At 42.4% G+C, this 17,094-nt stretch overlaps 2 protein-coding genes across 3 annotated transcripts in view; both read left to right on the forward strand.

The window, feature by feature from the left end:
- Nucleotides 1-329: 329 nt before the first annotated feature.
- Nucleotides 330-2,052, forward strand: LOC311501939 (zymogen granule membrane protein 16-like). The gene is made up of 5 exons (XM_084564011.1): nt 330-530; nt 648-678; nt 793-845; nt 1,014-1,140; nt 1,347-2,052. Exons 3-5 carry the CDS (start codon nt 794-796, stop codon nt 1,663-1,665), a joined length of 498 nt encoding a protein of 165 aa, XP_084420137.1. The 5' UTR covers nt 330-530; nt 648-678; nt 793; the 3' UTR covers nt 1,666-2,052.
- Nucleotides 2,053-8,888: 6,836 nt separating this feature from the next.
- Nucleotides 8,889-17,094, forward strand: part of samd12 (sterile alpha motif domain containing 12) — a 113,217-nt gene continuing 105,011 nt past the window's right edge. The window contains exon 1 of one of the 2 annotated variants that reach the window (XM_084563223.1): nt 8,889-8,913. In XM_084563223.1, coding sequence (XP_084419349.1) covers nt 8,901-8,913 — 13 coding nt within the window. In that variant the 5' untranslated portion in view covers nt 8,889-8,900. Of the gene's footprint in view, nt 8,914-9,001; nt 9,292-17,094 lie in introns of those variants that run through there. The other variant, XM_084563224.1, reaches the window with a different exon arrangement.

The following is a 17,094-nucleotide window of genomic DNA, read 5'->3' on the forward strand; positions in this document are numbered from 1 at the left end:
GCTTTTAGATCCTGCAAGACAAATTCTTGTAACTACCTTAGCTGCTTTGTAAATTATTACTGACATGTGTAATGGTGTGCACCATAACTATCTAATGGGCATCATTTGGAAATGAAAACTTTATTTAGATGCTAAATTTTGGGGGGAAATAGCCACACACACCCTTTTCCTTCCTGATTCAGCATACACTCATGTCAACATGTTTTTAACCGACTGCCAGGCAAACCGCTCCACTCAGCATGAATTGTCTCGCATTCCTCATCTCCTGACTTCATCACAGACTCGTCACAGTCACCTTTGTCTGCTGCGTTAATCAAACGCTTGACAAGAACACACTGCTTGGCTTCCTTGTGTGAACGAGGAACTAGATCTGTGTGTGGGAAGGCCCATTAGCCCAGGTATGCTTTACGTGCTATAAAAGACGCGCTGCGGCACAGGTAGAACTAGACAGCTGACAACGGGTGAAGCTTCACACACACACACACATGCCAAAACCTTGGAAATATTGGCACTCGCTTGGAATCAAATCTGTAAGTATGCTCTGGTTTTGATCCACTGATTGATTATTAATTTATCCTCCCTAATAAATTGTACTGCCTAAGCAAAAGTACTTGCAGTCACAGTTGTTTTGTTTTTGTTATCTGTAGGTATCTTGTGATCCAGAAACAAATTAGACAGGTAATAATTCATCTTTTAAAAAAAAAAAAAAAAAAGAAAGAAATCCACACTTATGACATCTTGGAGGAAAAATAAAAACTTTGACTGAAATCATTTTCTCTTTATTTCCTGCAGAATGCATTACATTGTCCTCTTCGCTCTGCTCACAGCCTCAGTCTTTGCTGACAGTAAGTGTGCACAAAATGGATAGAAAGGGTTTTGATGCATTTATTTTGGCATTGAATCCCAACGAAGACGTGTTCAAAATTCCTGAAAATTCTTGAAAAGACATCCGCCTGAAACAGGATGGCATTGTTGGCAGCTTCCCTCATATTTCTGTGGTCTTGCCTTTGCAGACGAGCCTCAGTCCTACTCCTTCTCCCCGGCAGTGGGGTCAGGAAGTGGCACCTCATACAGTATCACTGGAGAGGGCAGAATTACTGCTGTCCGGGTCTGGGAGGCTTACAGCAACTTCATCTATGGGTGAATATGATGTGCTTTTCCTCACACATGCGCAGGATGGATGTGGACAGTAGTAATAATAATAATAATAAATCACGACCTATTGTCTTGTTTTGACTCTACATTAAAGAATATTTTAATGTCTGGATTTGTCTGAGGATATTATTTGAGGATTTGAATCATGCTACTTCTTATGTTGTTTTTAATGATTTCCTCTCTTCCCCCAGCATTCAGCTACGTTATGACCAGATCTGGTCCCCTGTTGTCGGTTCCCAGTCCGGTGATGCCAAGGAGCTTGAGCTGTATGATGATGAAGCATTCATCCAGATTTCTGGAAAATACGCTCACTACATCCAGTCGCTGATCTTCGTCACAACCAAAGGCCGCTCCCTGCACGTCGGTCAGCCCTCGGGCCATTCTTTCAACATGTACCCTGCCCACAAAGATGCGGAGCTGCGCTTCCTCAGCGGCCGGGTGCACGGAGGGCTTACTGAAATTGGAGCACACTGGGCCATCCTCGAGTCTGACAGCACTACTGACCAATGATGAGGACGGCAGGAGATGAGCTAAACCAGTTTCAGAACGGTGGTTTTTAACTCTGTGACAATTTGTAAAAATTTTTCAACGCTGCTGACCCGAATGCATTCTTCTTCTTAGTCCATGTTGTAGATGGTTTAATTATTAAGTCTGAATCACCTATTGCAAGCTCTGAAACCAATTCCTTAAATTACAACACAAAGTAGGTGGGCCTTATGTGATTAATTCATTCATTTTTATAACTACGTGTGCCACGTAATTGGTATAAATATCCAGTCTCTTTCTGTTTCTGTTGTGTTGATTCTGCAGTTTTATTATTTGTGTTTACCTTTAGCTTTGCTTAAATTGTTCAAAAATGAAGGATGTAAAACACTTAATAAAAATGCATTCTTTGCACATCAAATGTGGATTTATTTTCCCTTTACATGCAGTAAAAAAAAAATTACTGGGCAATGCTCAACTTTAAACCGCTAACCAGAAGTCGTCTGTAACTACTGTATGTGCACCGCTTACAGGAACAATGAGGCATCGTGGAACATACACAAGTTGCAGTTTAAGTTTTAGAGGTGATGATTGATACCACTCTCATGTCTTTCAAGCTTTGCAGACGGACATGGATATAATTAGCATAGCTCAGCATCAAGACTGTCGACAAGTTGTCGTGTCACAGGAAATTACGAGCAACTACAGACCAAAAGCTTCACAGTTTAACCATTATAAGATGACACCAAGCATCTGCAATAGTTCTTTCTTTTACAATAGTAGTGGTTAAGGGTTTACTTTGCGAACTTTTGAGGTGCTGTTAGGCCTGCTTCTTCTTTTAACATTTTACAGAGTGATGTTAGCCATATTCCCTTCTTCCTTGATGTTACAGTTATGAAGAATTAGCAGATTCACTTAAATTATGGAAGTTTTTTTAATGGTTGTCATGAAGACTGCCAATAAAAATTCTTTTGCAATGTCTTTTAGTGTTTAATATCAGGTTAGATTAAGGAGTTGCTGTCGAAATAGCTTCATGTGGTTGTTAATAGCTGTACTAATATAAACAATTTGAATAGTTTCAATATTCGGATCTGTTATGTAATTTAAACGTGCACATATCCTTCTGTTGCATTGTTGGAAAAAGTAAGGAAGTAAACCATTTCATAAATATTTATCTTTGGGACATCAAGACTGTTCACATCGTAACCGTGCAAGTTTACAACCAGGAAACACCCAACCTGAAACCAGTATTAGCCGTCGGCTGGCATTTTCTTGACTGCTCACGGAAACAATGATGCCTAGTGGAAAGTTTGTATCTTGGAGAGATGCCAAAAGGCACGGTGAGGTCATCAACACACAGCAGAGATTTTTTTTATTTTTTTTTTTAAATGCATTTTTTTTTTTACTTTTTAAATCATCAGACTCGATGATACACACTTGAATGCTTTACAATTTAAACAAAGTACTGAATTTTCAGATTTCAATACTGCAGGGACGAGTAGACCAACTTTTTCTTTCATATTTGAAAGAATATTAGCCATCCCAACGTCTTAAATAAGAAGCTATGCTTTTTTGTAGAAACTCAAGCAAATTTCTTTGGGAAGAAATTTTGGTGGATGTCAATGGTTTAATGAGTGAACTTTAGAGACTCCAGTGTTGAGCTTTCCTTATTTGTTGTCATGAAGACAGGCAATAAAAAAATATTTAAATGTGTCTTTTAGTATGTAATAGTTTAGTGTAGTTTAGTATTAGTTTAGGGAGCTGTATGTCAGGTGAGGTCATAGAGGTCCCAGAATTCCTTGTCGAAAAAGGTTTAAAAGTTTTCTTGGGGATTCACTACTCACATAGATAAACCTTTTCATTTGGGTCACAGTAAGGAGAGCACAGGTGTGTTAAAGATAATTCCATTCCATTCAATGTCCCAGCAAACCATGTACAAAAGCGTGCACTTTATTTTGACTGTCTCTAAGGGTGGATGTCAATGGTTTAATGGGTGAACTTTAGAGTTGCTGTAAGACCCGAATGAGAGGCTTTTTTTTTTGTTGCCATGGAGTGTTGAGTTTTTCTTACTTGTTGTCATGAATCATGTCATGGCAATTAAAAAAAAAAAAATCTTTAAACGTGTCTCTTAGTATATAATAACTTGTAGTTTAACATTAGTTTAGAGAGCTGCATGTCAGGTGAGGTCAAAAAGGTCGCATAATTCTTTGTCAAAAAAGGTTTAAAGGTTTTCTTGTTGAGTCTCTACTAACATAGATAAACTTTTTTCACATCAGACATTTCGACTTGCCATAGTAAGGATTATAATAGCACAGTTTCATGCAGCAAATCTCTTTGTTTTTTTTTTTAAAAAAAAGGTGGATGTTAATGGTGTAATGAATGAACTTTCTTTCATATTTAGGAGAGTAGTAGCCGTTTAGTAGCTTTTTTTGTTGAGACTCCATTGTTGAGCTTTGCATATTTGTTGTCATGAAGGCTGGCAATAGAAAAAAAACAACAACTTTAAATGTGTCTCTTAGTATGTAATAGTTTAGTGTGGTTTAATATTAGTTTAGTGACCTGTTTTCCTTGGGGATTCACTACTCGCATACATGAACCGTTTTCACATCAGATATTATGACGTCACAGTGAGGAGAGCACATGCGTATTAAAGATATTTTCATTGCATGGCTTACTATAAATACCAAAATAAGCCATGTACAAAAGCAAAAACACCCCTATGCGGAATGCTGCAAAATAAAAATGTGTGCCATGAATCACATTCATAGGATTCATAGGATCTGTAGAGAATTAAAACACACCTCAGCTTGTCATTCATAAGTTTCCTGTAAAGCAAAGACTGGCTTAGTGCACACTATGCATTTCAGGATACAGTGAAAAATCCCTTGATAATAAGTGCTCATTGTTAAACTTGTTTTGCTGAAGTATTGGTTGTCATTCATATGTTATTCATGCATTTCTTATGCTGAGCTGTCAATTTTTTTTTTTTTGCACGTATTAATTAATTATGCAAATATAGCAGTGTACGTAATCTTAATTCTGTTCTTTCTGTCAATTGTCTTGTGTGTTCTTCTTGTGAATCTGCTGTTGATTTGTCAGGCTGGTTTGAGAGGCAAGAGGAGGAAATACAAACACACGCATACTTACTGCGCTGCTTCCAAGAAGGTATGTTGGAAAAACTTATCAAACAGGCTGAACATGCCTGAAAACAATAGAGCAAACCAGGAAGAATGCAGAAAAATGCATGCACCCGTGTCTGGCAACCCCTACTCAAAAGGTGTTCTGAGAAAAAACCCATGGGCTTCCTCATACTGCTGCAACATATCGCCTTATAATCGCCACACAGTCTGCACATGCCATGTGAAGGAGACTGGGACGAAACATCCCCACTGTGGTTTTTGTTTATCTCACCAACTTGCAGATCTGGTACAACCTGAATTCTCCTTGCCGGGAATTAGTCGCAGCATTTGTCTCTGCTAGTGATCACTTTCACTTTAAATTTAAAGACCACATGCAGAGGGTTTGAGCGCATACACAGCATGTTCATGCTCCAGTATCATACACAGACAATAACAGCTCAAAACGAAGAACATCCTCAAAGACACTGCATTATTTTTCTTAGAGGTAATCAAATGTGTGTGTATTTATTATTTTTTCCCCCAGCCCATTGTTTTTCTCCATTCCTCAGACAATAGTGTGCATAGTTGAAACTGTTCAGTTTAATTAGCATACAACAGAGAATTTACGAGTCCTTTACTGGAGTTTTCAGTTCAAATGTCCTAATTATACAAGCTGTACGCATTAGTTTGAGTAGAAGTTAATGCTTTTTGCAATAGCAGAAGAAGTACTTAGATAATTTACATTTTTAAAAATGCTCTGCTACAAGCAAAATCCCTACATTCCTACTTTTATATATGTAACATACATAAGTAACGTAAGTATTAAAAAATTCATCACACACAGTGTCCTATATTTATGTTATACTACTGGATTTTTAATGTTGGGGTTTTATCTCATTTTATATGACGTCTGATTACTTATTTTACTGTACAAGAATTTACTGCATTGTACATGAATGAATGCATCAATCAGGCATAACATTATGACCACCTTTCTAATATTGTGTAGGTCTCCAAACAGTTGTGACTCATCAGAGAATGGACATGGGCCTTCTGAGGGTGTCCTGTGGTGTCTGGCAACAGGATGTTGTTAGTGGGGGCCTTTGAGGGGAGGGGCCCTCTGTGGCTCATCCCACAGATACTTGATCAGTTTGGGATCTAGTGAATTTGGAGGCCACCTTGTGCTGTTCTTCATGTTTTTTGAGTTGTTCCGTTTTTGTGTGTGTGTCATCAAGGGAGTGTCATTGCTATGGGGTGGGGGTGTCTGGTCTGGTCTAGGTGGGTGCTACATGTCTAAGTAACATCCACATGAATGAATGCCAGGTCCAAAAGTTTCCCAGCAGAACATTGAATTGTCTCAAGATGGTCAGTTATTCACTCCACCTGTAAGTGATCATAATGTTATGCCTGATCAGTGTACAATGCTGAAGCATTGAGGGGTCAAAGCAAGAACGCAGCATGAAAATAAAGTAGTCAAATACAAGTACACTTGAACTGATGTAGAGTATTTAAGTAAATATATTTAATCAGTTTATGTCACTGCTTTACATGGGCGCACAAAGAACAATGTAGAACATCTATACAGGATCACTCAGATCCATAGAGGGCTGATTACTTTCACAAAATGTGTTGAACATATGGTGGATGGTCCCTGTAGAATATTGTCTGTAGAGTGTTAGAAGACAAGAATAAACAATAAGGGTCAGAATCGGTTCCATCAGTTTAATCAAAGTTGGCTATTTTTAGACGCACAAGGAAATTGACTCCAGTGAATCGCTGTGTTCTCACACGCAGACAATTGACATGCCAGGTTATAGAGGAGCTGCTTTTGCTTTTTCCGGCAATTCATCATTCATTTCCTTTTCTTTGAAGTATTCCTGTACTTTCAAAGCAAGATGGAACACTGCAGAATGACTGAGGCAAAACTTGCGACGCTTATTATGCAAAGGGCATCAGTTTAGTGGATGGTGAGTCAATCTGACGCATCGTGTGTTCGCTCTGCTGACACAATGTGATCACGAGCGGCCCAGGCCACCTCCAGATGCGGTCTGAGCGATCGGATCTGAGCGCGCCGTCAGTGTGTCCTCGGCGCGTTCACACCTGTGCCCTAAAGCCGCCACTTGTTATCAGATCACCTGGGACATGTTAAAACCAGGTGTGATTTTAACGGGGCCTATGATCCCGACAGTCCGTCTGACGAGGCTCAGGTGATGCGCTACTTTGACCTTATTCCCTTGATAAAACAACCTCAACAACATGCGTCCACATTTGAAAGTAAGCTGATATTGCTGTTTTTGGAGATGTATTTACATATATTGTATTTAGTCTCTGCTTGTTGTCTGGCAACCACACGTGGCGAAAGACTGTAAAGGAAGTTACTGTAAAACCACGCTTGTCATTTTCACACTTACTGGATTTGCTGAGAACAGATCAGTTCCATCCAACCTGTTCTGTTCCTTCTGCTCTCTCTTTAACACTTGATTAGATATGTGTCTGCATGCCAAACACGCATGTATATCTAAGGCCTTGTCTGTTTCCTCAGCATCACCCTCTGTGAGCATCTGCCAGTAGGCTGGGTTCTGCTTTGAATGTCACCTCCCAACAGTTACAGACATCACCTCTACACGTCACCACCAAGCAGTGATGGACAGAGGTACACGTGGTCAGTCGACAGTTTCAGACAGATCAGGCAGGTGTCAGCATAGAATCAAATCTGGTGGTTTCTCAGCAGCTCACATTATCAGGGGCCGCTATGGCTGCGGTAAGTTCTTTTGCGCCTCTTGGCCCCGTACCTGCACCTAGAGGGCAGTACAGTCAGGTGTGTCTGTATGTGTACTTTTTTCTGTCAGGACCACTTTAGTTAAAGAAACTTTATTTGCATTTGGAATAAATAATTTTGGCTGGTGTGGCTCCGTTGTGGGTTGCAAAGCTGCTTGCAGAAGATACACTGATCAGGCACAACATTATGACCAACTTCCTTATATCGTGTAGGTCTCTCTTGTGTCTGAGGGTGTCCTGTGGTGTCTGTCAACAGGATGTTGTTAGTGGGGCTTTGGGTCCTATGGGTTGAGGGGAGGGGCCTCTGTGGATCATCCCACAGATACTTGATCAGTTTAGGATCTAGTGAATTTGGAGGCCAGGTCAACACCTTGTGCTGTTCTTCATGTTTTTTTAGTTGTTCCTAACCTATGTGTGTCTGTGTCAGGCTGCATCCTGCTGGAGATGGCTGCTGCCATCAAGGAGTGTCATTGCTATGGGGTGGGAGTCCCTGGTCTGGTCTAAGTGGGTGCTACATGTCTAAGTAACATCCACATGAATGAATGCCAGGTCCAAATGTTTCCCAGCAGAACACTGAGTTGTCACAAGACGGTCGATGTTATTTACTTCCCCTGTCAGTGGTTTTAATATTGTGGCTGATCGGTAAAGGCTGCCTACATCAACTTAGGTGCACTGAATGAGATTTGCAAATCGTTGACTCTGCTGGCCTGTCATGTGACGTGGGCTGAGCCTCATGCCTTGGCCTACCTGAAGTGATTACATGCCCCATTTGCAATGCATATGGTGGCTTTACAGGTGAGCTCTGTTAGGCGGTTTGTGGCAAGACCTTTTGTCTGAGCTTCATTGTTGGTTATAGGCGTGACTTTGGCCCAGATTGCAACAAGGGTAGGAGGAGACGGAGGAAAACAGAGTCCTTTAAGTCAGTGTTTAGTTTAGTTGCACTGTTATATTCCTCTGCACATTTTACTTTGTGATGTGTTTCTATAAATCTAAACAGAGCCACCTCCTGCCTCACCTATAACTTTGTGTATTTGTTTTTAAAGTCAACTTTAATCAGGTATGCAGATGCACCCAACACACAAAAAAAAAAGTCAGCTGCGTGTCGAAAAAAAACACAACCCAAAAACGATAAAACTCGTCCTTTTCCTCTCATATTCCAGAAAGCGCTGCGCCTACACTTCCCAAGATCCTTTGAGGCGCGGCAGCAGCTGTGCGCTCCGGCTTGCCCGCAGCAAAGTGATGATAACACGCCAAACAAGGTACAATGAGAGCGCCTTGACTTCTTTTCTTTTTTTTTCTTTTTTCTTTTCCTAACGTTTCGCCTGCTCCCTTTGCCAGTGATGCCCAGATCTGTGGAGTAACGCGATGGCCGTCCAAGGTAAGGCTCCTCGCCCTGTCACGCTTGTCCGCGCCGCCGTGTCGTTTTAAAGATCACAGACAATAGTTTGTAGTCAACGTGATGCCCGGAGCCCGGAGGCTTTGCACGGTCTCAACCCAGACGCAGCCGGGTCAGCCGTGAAAGCCTGTGATTGGGCGATGTTGCAGCCCTCTGGTCTCTTTGCATTACGTCCACTGCCCTGGTCTCCTATTATTATTATTATTACACAGTGCAATTGAATTGATGGACCGCTGGTATTCACTGTGCTGCTGGTTCATGGTCACACACCATAAAACCTCGCGTTAACGCGCAGCCTCTTCCTGTGTGTTGCTGTGTCTCCGCCTGGTCGCAGCTCCGCGATTGCATACCGGTTAACAGGTTATTATCATTATTATTTATCTTTTGCACACATCACCTCCGGTGTACCGGGCACTGTTTGTTCCCTGGAGGATACCAACAGCCTGCACCGAGATCTACAGAAGAGAGGGAGAGAGAGAGAGAGAGAGAGAGATTCTTTGAGAAATCAGTGTTGTCATTCATGGAGCTGCTCTGTGTTGTGATGCAACAGAGCGCGGCGTGTGCGCTCGGCAGCCTGTTCCACGGGATCAGGTTGTCTGGCTGAGGCTGCTCATCTGGCGGCAGGTGGTGTGGCATGTGGACGGGAGAAGTCTTCTCTCTGTGATAGTCAGGAAACAGTTAGCTTGAGGTTACAAAAATAAAATTAAAAAAGAGAGAAAAGTGAGAGTCAGAGTCGGGATGCTCGGCCAATCTCCTCACCTGATCGGAGGCATCTTGTGGATCCAGAATCCAATGAGAGGTACGTTGGAGGTGGAGTTGGTGGTACATGCATGCATGCATGCGTTCGTGCTTGCAGCGGGGCCAGCCATGTCCCGCTCTCTTTTCCTCTATAGTCCAGCGTTGTCTGTGTTGTTGCCCGTGCAGGTATGATTGGTATGACTGTGACACTCCTGCATATACCCACCCAAGAGATAAGGTTGTTCACCTCTGACAGCCATTACAGGATGTTTATGTGCAGTGTGTGTTTTTGTAGTTTGACCAGTCTCCCCAGTTCTTTCACTGGTCTTTGTGTGGATGTTGTGTTCACTCCAGGATTGATGTGCCCTGACTCTGATAGCTCAGACTCAATGAGCTACTCACGGTCATATTTTTGTTCTTCTCGTACTTTCCCCCTTTAAAATCTGCAAGCGTTCCTCAGATTTTATTGCCACATTTGCGCTGATGGATGAATACCGGGCGCATTGTGGAGTAACGGGTAGAATGATAATGCCCAAAGGCCTCCTTAAAGCCCCCCTGCGAGCACAGCTGACGCTCCCGGGCCTCCACGATCACAACAACAGCCCGATTTGGGACGCTGAACTGTCTCGTACAAGTTGTTCCCCCTCTTGCTCCTTTACAGTGCTACGGCCGACCTGCAGATGTGAAGATATAGCCGCTTGTTTCAAAGCCTGAGATATGGCTTAGATGATCCACGGCCACAGCGGCGGCACAGCATGCCACCCCTGTGTAGTTTCATTCATTCATCTATCTCTTGAGATTCCTGTTATAAAACTGTGAAGAAGATGGAGGGAGCTGAAGCTTCCTGCAGGCACTTTGTTCCAGAGCTCACTAGTATATGTCTTATGCCGCTGAATTCGTCTTTCATCCGATTTAGTCCAAGTGTGTGTGTTTTGTTAATGAAAAAACAAAGGGTTAAATACGTCCTCAATTAGCTGATTAACTGAGGGGTTTATCTTGTCGTTATTGCCCTAGAGGGGGATGTTTAACCATGCAACAACAACCCCTACCCTCACCTATTTACATCAAGGCCAGTGGACAAAGCGCCCTCCATCCTAAAGTCAGTTTTCTGCTACCGGATGGTGAAGGTGTGAATTCAGCGTCACTGCTATAACCTTTTGCAAAGCGTGCAGCAGCTCAGTCCTTCACATCTGACGAGCTGGGAGGGAGGCTGGTGATTCTGGAGGCAGCATGTGTGATCTTGGTGAGTTTCTTTTCGCTGAAATGAGATGGAAATGGAGGGAGTGTACACGACATCTAGGGCTGAATTATGCTTTTGCTTTATAAAGCGACAACAGAGCGTGCGAGAGTTTGCGTGTTACTCGTCGTCTTTGCTGTGTGAAGCTATAAGACAACTCTGCGCGCTCGGTCGTGATTCACTGACTTGTGTCGTTGAGTAGAGATGAATCATGAGTCATGTCCCTGTTCGTTGAAGCTGCAATAACCAAAACGTCTACTAGAATTAGGGAGAGAATGTCAAAGAATGGAAAGCTCTAAGCCTCTGACTGTATGTAACGACGGGTTTCCTGAAGAGCAGTTTTGAAGCTCAGTGTAGCGGCTCTGGCCGTCACCATCTTGGCGTTGGCTGACTCTATCAAACTCCCGGATAATTCAGGAAAAAAGGCAAAGAGGTGGAGCTGAAGGGGCCAATTAGTGACCTGTGACCCCACCCACCTGTCACATAAAGTGGCTGTGTCCTTCTTATTGCATAGCTTAAAGCTTTTTAAATCGTTTAATTTGGTGTGTGACTACTGTAGAGTAGCCATGAATAGGGAAAGCAGCTACAAACCAAATCCCTTTTTTTACTTTTTAGTTTGAACCAGGCTGTAAATGTGTTTATTTCCGCTTTAAAACTGGACATTTTAAACACGGAGGTCTAAGAGGATTGACTCATTATTGGAGTCATCTTAAAGTGGCCATTTGGGAAACTATACATGTGAGTTGGTTTCATTTTTCAGCCCTCGAGGTTTTCGCTTGTTCCCCACACGTGAGCTTGGATCAAATTTTACCACAGCAGCCAATAACATCCTGTCCAGCTCTACAGTGTGGCAGAAATATGATCCTTTCTCGTTAAAGATGCTGATGGGAATTCTGCGTCACAGGGAAGTGGAAGAACATCATACAGGATTCACTCAGGCTGTGCTTTGACTGGGTGATTTGTGCTCTTTATCCGACACCTATAGTAATTCATGATTGCAATTTTGTATTTAAAAAAATATGAAGTAAATGTCTTGTATAAGACAGAGCCATAGCAGGTTTTGGTGTCTGCTTGGAGCCTTGTGTCGTGTTTCACATGTTTCACATGTTTCACAGGTCATTAAAAGAACTGCTCGAGGCCATAATTGGTTAAACATTTAGTACATTTTGCTGCTAGTAGGTATTTTCTTTAACCAGTGACTATATGTAGCATCAAAAAAACACTTAAACTTCTCGTTAAAGGGGAACTACCGTTTTTTACAACCTGGACCTTATTTCTGGCATAAAATACGATCGTTTACTCACCCATATAACTTTCGTGTCATTTAGAGTTGTTTGGAAGATATTTAGATCCAGCAGAGCGTATATCCATATAGTGGGAGTGACTGGGGCACCGAAACGCAGCCTCTAATGCATTATCTGCTGCGAAACTTGTTAATTTCACCAATATTTTGTTATGATACGCTAGTGCTGTTCCCCGTTGAGTCTGGAGTTACCTGTTGTCTATTCGCGGACGTGCAGTGGTTTGTTGTTCTTTGCCCAGCTGTTCCTCTCTCTGCCTCTGCATCCTCCTTTCAACGAGCTCCTCATCCGTATACTCAAACCGGTAAGGACATCCATCATACACAAAGTCATCATCCACAACCTCAGAATCTAAAAAATATTCAGCCATGTTGCAAAAAACTAGCAGTAGCAAATTACTGGTAAACAAGCTGACTGCGCGGCGTTCAGAGATGACATCATCCAGGTCAGAAGTTAGTAGGTCAATCTACAGACCCCGGATGATGATAACAGGTAACTCCAGACTCAACAGGGAATAGCACTAGTGTATCATAACAAAATATTGGTGAAATTAATGAGTTTCGCGGCAGATAATGCGTTATTTAGAGGCTGCGTTTCGGTGCCCCAGTCACTCCCACTATATGGATATGCGCGGAGCTCTGCTGGATCGAAATATCTTCCAAACGACTCCAAATGACACCAAAGTTATATGGGTGAGTAAACGATTGTATTTTATGCCAGTAATAAGGTCCAGGTTGTAAAAAACGGTAGTTCCCCTTTAAGGTTTCTCAAATGAAAAGATTTTCCATAACTTTTATTCTTAAAAAAGGCTAGATTACATCTCCACTGCATCGTATTTCTGTTGATTCTGTCTCCTTCCCGATTGCTTTCCATGCTGCCCACTGATCCGTATTTCTAGATTTACCACAGTTTGCTAAAAAAAGAAAGACCTGTTTCACTATATTTTTTGGATATATATATTTTCGGACTGGATCTTATTAAAACAGGCTTTGTTTGTTTTTCTCCGCTGTAGAGGCAAGGCCGAACCCCCGTGGGTGGGACAATGCTCGCCGCAGCGCCATTGCTTTTAATTTAAGATGTGACGTTTGAGCAAAATCACAACAACTCTGCAGTGTCACCGGTTTTCTGTCCCAGTGCTCCGCCAGCCGCTCTAAGACAGAGAATATGGGTCAAGTTTTTAATAATTCATAACACATGAGAAGACAATAAACTCTTTGAGAAACCGGGACTTACGCCCTTACGTTTGAGCTTTGCTTTGGAAGCCATTTCTTTTACTTAGATGTGTTCTGCAAATTCAGTTTACGCCAGATGACAAATGTCTGCAAGACTCAAATGTAATATATTGGTTAAAGCTGGCAAATGGTGACCTTTAATCAGGGTCTGTGAATGGTGTGGAATTTGATTAAAGCCACTTCTTAGTTCAAATAATCTGTTCAGGGAGCATTGCAGGCTCCTGCAGGCAACTTTTTGTGAATGAACACCCCCTCTGCACATTTGGAAATTAAATGAGTGGCTAAGAAGAAGCTGATGGCTGGTGTGTCAGAGATGTGTGACTTTTGCTGACGCATCTCGTGGAGAGTTTTTCTGTGTTTATTTTTTTCTGAGCGATTGACAGCGCACTTATTCATCTGTACGGATACAAATCTGTTTTGAAAGTAGCTTCCACTCCAGCTGCACTCCAACAAATCTGACAAAAACTACTGGTGACGTAGCCCTAGATCATTCTGCCTCCAGTCTTCCGCGCAGATGGAGATGTCAAGTGCTGCTGCCTCGTTACACAAGGAGTCATGACTTAATGACCTGTGTTCATTCGAGCCCTAACTTAGGTTATATTAGATAAGAGCTGGTGCGATGTGTAATCTGACCACAGTGAAAGTGTTGCATGGAGACGCTCAAAGGCTGAGAGAAAAGCAGTAAGAAGGGAGACGTGGTTTCGACAGAACATGAAGATAAGGGTGCACATTATCAGACAGTCGCTCCTTGAAGACAGTAATTGTGTTGTGCTCAGTTTTACATGTGAAAAGTGAGAAATCGTTTGTCTAGGATGGAAAAAAAGATAGCTTGAGACAGAGAAGTTTAAACCCCGGCTCCATTTTCACCTTTGTACAGCTGGGTGACTGGGTGTTAATGTCGGGTTGTCAGTTTCTTTCGGTTTTTCAACGTATTGGACTTTCCACCAAGCAGTTCCAGTGGAGCGCACTGGTGCCTTAAAGCTGCGTTTAGACCAAAAATAGTACCGTGTCAAAGATGAAACGCGTCATCCTAATGTTGGCGCAGCGGGGGTGCCAATGTAGCGTCCTCTGGCAATAAGATTGTTGAGCAAGTTTGAAATTGGCTTAAGATTTTTGAATTGAGGCAATTGGACAACCACTCAAGTTGTTATTTGCAACTTCCTCTAACTTGTTCCTGGTTTTACCAGAAGAATTTTCGGCATCTAGTGTTTACATAGTCGTCCCACAGATACTTGATCAGTTTGGGATCTAGTGAATTTGGAGGTCAGGTCAACGCCTTGTGCTGTTCTTCATGTTTTTTTAGTTGTTCCTAAACTGTTTTTGTCTGTGCCTGTGTCAGGCTGCATCCTGCTGGGGATGGCTGCTGCCATCAAGGAGTGTCATTGCTATGGGGGTGGGGGTGCCTGGTCTGGTCTAGGTGGGTGCTACATGTCTAAGTAACATTCACACGAATGTCAGGTCCAAAAGTTTCCCAGCAGAACATTGTATTTTCCTGAAGATGGTCGATGTTATTTACTTCTCCTGTCAGTGGCTTTAATGTTATGCTAAATCAGTGTATGTGCCAACTTACTGTCACTTTAGCAAGTGCATGTAAGCACGTCCATGCCGGGACTCGTCTCCATGGTAGCCAAGATAATAGGGGAGAAGGATGTTGCAGATGGAGGAGATTTGCCTTGTACTGTGTTTAACACTGACATCTTTTAGTCCAAACTGTGAATTTTCTAAGCCTAATCAAGTACATAAGTTGGCTAAACCTTTCAAAGAGCAGGACACAAAACCCAGTACCCAGCATTTAACTTACACCACCATCCTTCACCCTCCTAACTCATCTGCCTGCAAATTTAGCGCTCATTCATTTAGTTTGAACAAATAATTTCAGTCAGTGAGTCATTGGTCTTTGTCGGCCTATTATGTCATCATTTATGACAGGTTTTATTATGCATTACTATTTAATATTATTTATTATAAGGTTTTCAGTTCTCAATCCCAGGTCTTCATAAATTCTTCTTTTCATATTACCAGGCAGGCTTCTAAGAGTCTAACATGTGACAGGAGGATGCATTTTATGGAGACACGTCCGCCCACCCACACACACATACATATATAAAACTGGACCCCATGTCCGGTCGCAGCCGTGTTTACCCCTGTGGCTGAGGCTGTTCATTCCACTTCTTCTTCCTTGCCTCTGTGCATCAGGCGGCCCCCTTGATATGTCCTGCCCAGCTCTGCCTGCCTGTGCACCCATTCAGAAAACTAATTTCAAATCCACCCCCGGGATCTCGCCCAGGAATAGAATTAGGAGAATAAACATGTTTATTTGAGTCAGTGGAATGGGATTACATCTCAGTCGGGTTAAGAAGGAGCCGTCGCGGTGGAAGAGCATCTTTCAGACCTTGCGCAGCGGGAGCGGGATTAAGATGACAGAAGATGTAGCAGCAAATGTCAAAGGAGAGCGGTGTTGTGCAGTCATCCTCCTTAGGGTGGACCAACAGCCATCTTTGATGTGACATGCTTAAGTGCTGCTCCCCGGGAATTAGAATGAGAGATAAGCAAAATTAAAAGCAGTGGTGGGCACAAAGATGTCCTCTAGTCATGTTAACGTTCACAAATGAGACTTTATTTTTTTCTTTTCCAATTAGCAGACTTGTAGTGATTACAATTGCTTGCAGTTTGCTCCCATCCTGCAAGCACCTGGACGAGTCTGTCTAACAATGTCAGGGTTTTACTCATTACAATTCTATAGGATCTGTCTCTGGCTGGAGTGCTTAAGCTGGCTCAGCTTGCATCACTCTGTCTGACTGTCAGCTAGAAGGAAAGGAAGGAGGGGAAAAGCCAGTCGGATCTGGTCGGAACACTTTGTTTACGTGCAGTTTATTTTAAATTTTCACCATGGAATCAGTCAGAACCACACGACAAATGGCACAAAAGTTCTTAAATCAAGTATAATTAATATATATAAAACTTTTTCTGCTGTGTCATTTTTATTTATTTTTTTGCCTTAGTGCTTTATCAAAGAAGTAAGCCTTTTTCACGGCAGGCATTTTGACATGTGGCCTTGGGGAAAGTATTTGGTGTGAAAAATGCTTGTTTGAAGAATTCTCCATCTCCCAGTCATCAAGGTCACGGTATTTCTGAAACAAAGCTACAACTATTGCGCGGTTTATGCTTTTGTGTCAGTTTGACGCCGCGGCTACGGTGACAGCCCAGACCCTACGCAGACCCTAATACAAGACCCTGGACTTGTTTGAGTTGTTTCCTCCCTTGGCCTCCTCAGATCTGTGGGTTGTGTCCACCATAACTGTCCTGACTTGGGCCTGTTACTGCCTGCAGTACTCCCCTGCAATTAGAGGATGCTGGTCAGATTAACCTGTTTGGACCCATTATCGGCTGATGACCTGGTATAGAGAGCGTTCTCACATGTAAATATTGGCTGTGTTATACTGAGATTTGTTGTCTTGTAGGCAGGAATTTCACTGTTTCATGGCGTGTATAGGCCAGTAGATATGTAAAAGAGTCATGAAAATTAAGTTGCAGTCCTACAACAAATTGCTTTTAGGTAAAAATGTGAAATTTTGAAATCGTGGCAACACTTTCATGACCCTGGCTAGTTGACATTCTGAGAACCTTTTTGCCTTCTCTCTGATTCATATGGAGA

This window comes from Chelon labrosus (assembly GCF_963514085.1).
Source record: "Chelon labrosus genome assembly, chromosome: 16".
Lineage (NCBI taxonomy): Eukaryota > Metazoa > Chordata > Actinopteri > Mugiliformes > Mugilidae > Chelon > Chelon labrosus.

Bases quoted from the DNA above. Each gene is read 5' to 3' on its own strand.
- LOC311501939 (XM_084564011.1), top strand. From the start codon at position 794: ATGCATTACATTGTCCTCTTCGCTCTGCTCACAGCCTCAGTCTTTGCT. The intron at 846-1,013 runs GTAAGTGTGCAC...TTGCCTTTGCAG, and splicing joins AGCCTCAGTCTTTGCTGACA to ACGAGCCTCAGTCCTACTCC. The intron at 1,141-1,346 runs GTGAATATGATG...CTCTTCCCCCAG, and splicing joins TACAGCAACTTCATCTATGG to CATTCAGCTACGTTATGACC.